The 3,995-nt window shown below is 46.8% G+C and overlaps 1 protein-coding gene across 1 annotated transcript; it reads right to left on the reverse strand.

Annotated features, from left to right (window-relative positions):
- Window positions 1–506: 506 nt before the first annotated feature.
- Window positions 507–2,258, reverse strand: WFIKKN2 (WAP, follistatin/kazal, immunoglobulin, kunitz and netrin domain containing 2). Its single transcript, XM_042865244.1, has one exon. The coding sequence runs from the start codon at window positions 2,192–2,194 to the stop codon at window positions 752–754; it is 1,443 nt and encodes a 480-aa protein (XP_042721178.1). The 5' UTR covers window positions 2,195–2,258; the 3' UTR covers window positions 507–751.
- Between the last annotated feature and the right edge of the window lie 1,737 nt (window positions 2,259–3,995).

Here is a 3,995-nt window from a genome sequence, read left to right on the forward strand (position 1 = left end):
AAGTGCAACAGAGTAAGAGTGTTTGCTGACATTGCTATGATAGAAAAGTAATTTCAGGGGTGAGATTGTGCCTTGGCCTTTTGCATGGACCTGCTGTCCTGCATTTCAGATCAGGGGAGTTCCTCTGTGGGAATTTCCTCAAATGAGGATTACTAGACAGGCAGCAGATGCCATTCAGAAATGAGGTACAATGCAAAGGATAACAGCTAGGAATTAAAATAAGGAAGCTGATAGTGCATAGATTGGTTAGATTTGCACAATTGTAAACACAGAGAATAATTTACAGGCTTTTCTCTTGAAATATATTAGTGCTGCTACGAGGAGGCAAGAGTATGACTTATTTATAACAACTTACCATCACATTTCCATACTGTAAATGAGACAGATTAAGTTGATATTATATATTACTTAGCTGTGTATCAATTAGCTACACGAATGCTATGAATTCCGTCATATATGATTGAAGCTATATAAAAATTGTATAATTACTGCAGTGAGTCATCTAGTTAAATGGCATTCCTATATGGACAAATTTATTTCAATGCAAGATTAATAGCCTTTTGCTGCTGTTTTATGTGCTTGCCAAAGACCATACTACATTGTTGCTAAGCATCATTAATGGATTAAAATAAGGGTTCTGCATAATTCCTACAGTGTATCTTCAAGCAGCTTGTTTAGTTTGTGCACTAGCCTAGCCCTTGTTAGCCCTACGTAACACACAGGTCTGGAAGGCTGACATGTGTGAAGGAGGTTAATGCAATCCTAGAAACTCTTTCAGAAGCTCACAGGTTTTCTTGTGGATGACTTCACGGAGTTTCCGTACGCGCCGGATGCTGGAGGTGCCCACAAAGCTGTCTGGCTGCAGGACAGCCATGCCGTTGTGGACGTCTCCCATGATGATGAGCTGACCGTCCACTGTGGTCATGTTGGGACACGGGCAGCTCCAGTCCATGTTGAAGAGCGTTATTTCCAGGGGTTCCTTCCCCAGGAACTTTAATCCCATTTTTTCATCTTTGAGAATCTCCTCCACTGTCACCAGCGCATGTCCTGAGTCTTGGTCTTCGGTCAGTTCCGTGATGCGGCCCAGGATCACAAAGTCGCTTTTGCAGAAGCTCGTCACCAGCTTCTGGCGCGGCTTGCAAGCTTTGCAGTGCGTGTTCTTTGGGAAGGGGCACATCTCTTCGCAGGCCTCCCTGCTCTCAAAGTTGTTCTCGTTGCCTCCACACCCACCATAAATGAAGGACTGGCACTGCTTTGTCAAGCTGTTGTAGGCCCATCGGGGCTCGTAGGCTTTGCAGTGACCTTGGAGGGCTGGTAGGTTGCAAATGTTGATTGGGCCGTTCATGCACGTTAACATACAGTTCTCATAGGTCTCAAAGTGGTTGAGGTTGCTGTTACAGTTCCCGTAAATGAAAGTGAAGCAGTTGTTTTTCTTTGCGTCATAATACCACCTGGTCTGCTCTTCTCCACAGTCTTCGCTGTCTGGTTGCTTCAGGCACTCATCAGTTGGAAAGTGTGTTCTGTTCTGGGCAGCTTCTTTGGATGCAGGTTCTCCTTTGATGACGGACAGTGGGAAATCAGCCCTGAGAAGGCCGCCGCTGTTTCTGGCAGTGCAGGTGTAGATACCCGCGTCTTGCAGCTGGGTGTTGTAGATGACCAGCTGGGCTATGTTAGTGACCACAACGTTCCCTCTGACGTGATTTGGCTTCATAATGACTTTTTCTTTCCCCTCAACCTGCTTCTCCCACGTAATTTCCGGCTTGGGTCTCCCTGTAACATCACAGAGGAAGCTGACAGTCTCTCCCACATAGACTGACTGATGGACGGGGTTGTTCACCAATGCCGGTGGCAAGATATCGATGATCGTCGTCTCGGAATAGGCCGTAGTAGGGCGAGCTGTTGTTTCTGGTGGGATTGGGCTGGTGTTTGGCCAGGTGAGATGGTATCGACAGGTGACTACGTTCAAAGTAATGCCTTTTATGCAAGCTTCTGCGTCCATGTAACACTTGTTGTAGTAGGTGAGCCCGTCAGAAGCACAGGTGAAGCTGGGCTCCTTCTCACACCTGTCCTTGCACTTGCAGACGGGCTGCCCGTCCCAGATGTCGCACTCTGAGCCTTGCTGGATGCACATGAAGCGGTCGCAGGTGGCCTCTTTGGGCATCCCCACCGGCCCTTTCTTCCCCTTGACATCCATGTACCGAGCCGCCACGCAACTCTTCGTCCCGCAGACATTGGGGCAGCACTTCTCGAAGGTCTCACATTCCTGCAGGGAAAGAAAGCAACCTGCTCATTACTGGGGACAGAGCTAAGGCCTCTTTAGGGACTCAACAAGCAGAAAGCCCAGAAACTTTCGAGGCTTCAAGTTCAGTGGACCCAGTTTTGCCACAGAGATCCGTGGTCCAAAACTCAGAGTCCTCGCCAGCAACGTGTAACCATCTCCAGCAGCTCCCAGGAGGAGGCTCAGCATGCGGGGGTTTGCAAAGGTCTCTGAGAGAAGCCTCTAGAGAGGAGAATGCATTGCTACTTCTTAAACATCGTCAGTCTCTCCTAAAGTCACATGGGTTCCTCGACTACAGAGCTAACAACCCCCCTTCGGCACTCTCCGAAATGCCCGAGGACAAGCCTTGAGAAACAAGAGCGGATGGAAAGACTTATCATATGGCTGTGGGCAGTAATCCGTCTTATTTTCCAGAAAAGTATGTAAAGTATTATTTGAATTCCCCGAGACTAACAGCCTGCTTCTGGGGGTGAAACTGCCAAGGATTTGCAATTGTTCACATTGTAGAGGAAATAATAGAATATTTCAAAAGTAAGAGAATTCTTGCTCCCAAAATAATTTTTCTATGGTGTTTAGAAAAACAAACCCCAAACAGCTCGTTATGGCTTCTCTGTCCTATTTTAGCCCTGTGTTCAAATGCAGCATCGCTCTTCTGATGATTTATTAGCCACCGTCAGCTCTAAATTGTGGTTAATTTTAGCAGGATTTTTGTCTTTTGTACAGGAAAGGTATTTGATTTGTGTGCACTGACACGCAGCTGTCGGTATGGATTACTTTAAGTGACCAAGAACCTTGCTACACACCAGGGCACACTTCCAGTGTGTGTTAAACCTCCACAACCCCCCTGAAATCCACCAAATTTCTCTGTAAGTGAGAACAGCGTGTTTTTTAAGCTGCCAAACTAAATAGCTTCCCTTGAGTGCAGTATGCTTTCCTTATTGGGAAAAAAGATGACCTAATAACACAGCTCTTTCCCCATTTCCAGCTGCACATTGCTAGGTTTCAGAAGGAAGGTTGCAAAATGGTTTCAGATGAGGTTAAGGAGCACGGTTTAGCAAAGCCTGTGGCTCTGTCTGTTTGCCTGCAGAGCACTGCACACGAGTCCCCAGGTCTCTGCAGGCACACGAGGCTAAATGAGCATTTTTATCCAGTGACTTCTAGCTTTCAGTAAATTATTAAAACAATATCATCTGCTGCCACTGCTTCTGGGTTTTTACAAGGCTTTTAATATTCATTGCTGCACCTGGTAGTTGAAATAAAGAAGGCTTAATTGAGAAGGGCAAAAGTAGAAAGAATACTTTCATTCATAGCACATGGGATCCGTGGAGCAAATCTCTTTGTTCACTTGATGACCGGCCTTTTTCCCCTCTTTTTTTTCCCCCTGCTTTCAGCGCTGCAGAAACAACACGGCCAAGGAGCACGGACACAGCGACTCCTTCCTGCCTGGTACGTGCGCTGTCAGCCTGCTCTGGGCTGCAGGAGCTTTGCTGTTGCTGTAAGAGGCAGGAAGAGCAGGTATTGTCAGATGCCAGCTTGAGCTGCAGCGCTGACAGGTTGAAAAATGCGTTTTAGGGTTGTGAGTTAAGCACATTTAGAGCTGGGAGCATCACAGAGAACATCTGCTTGGTCATTTTAACCGCGCTCCTGTTCTGCACGCCAAGCATGCTTTACGTTTCAAGTGCAGCAAAGGCTGACAACTTACGTGTTAAATCAGATG

The sequence above is a fragment of the Lagopus leucura genome, unplaced genomic scaffold (genome assembly GCF_019238085.1).
Source record: "Lagopus leucura isolate 7727_CA_CO unplaced genomic scaffold, USGS_WTPT01 Super-Scaffold_797, whole genome shotgun sequence".
Classification (NCBI taxonomy): Eukaryota; Metazoa; Chordata; class Aves; order Galliformes; family Phasianidae; genus Lagopus; species Lagopus leucura.

Excerpts from the sequence above, each read along its gene's own strand:
- WFIKKN2 (XM_042865244.1), bottom strand. The coding sequence starts at position 2,194 with ATGGATGTCAAGGGGAAGAAAGGGCCGGTGGGGATGCCCAAAGAGGCC.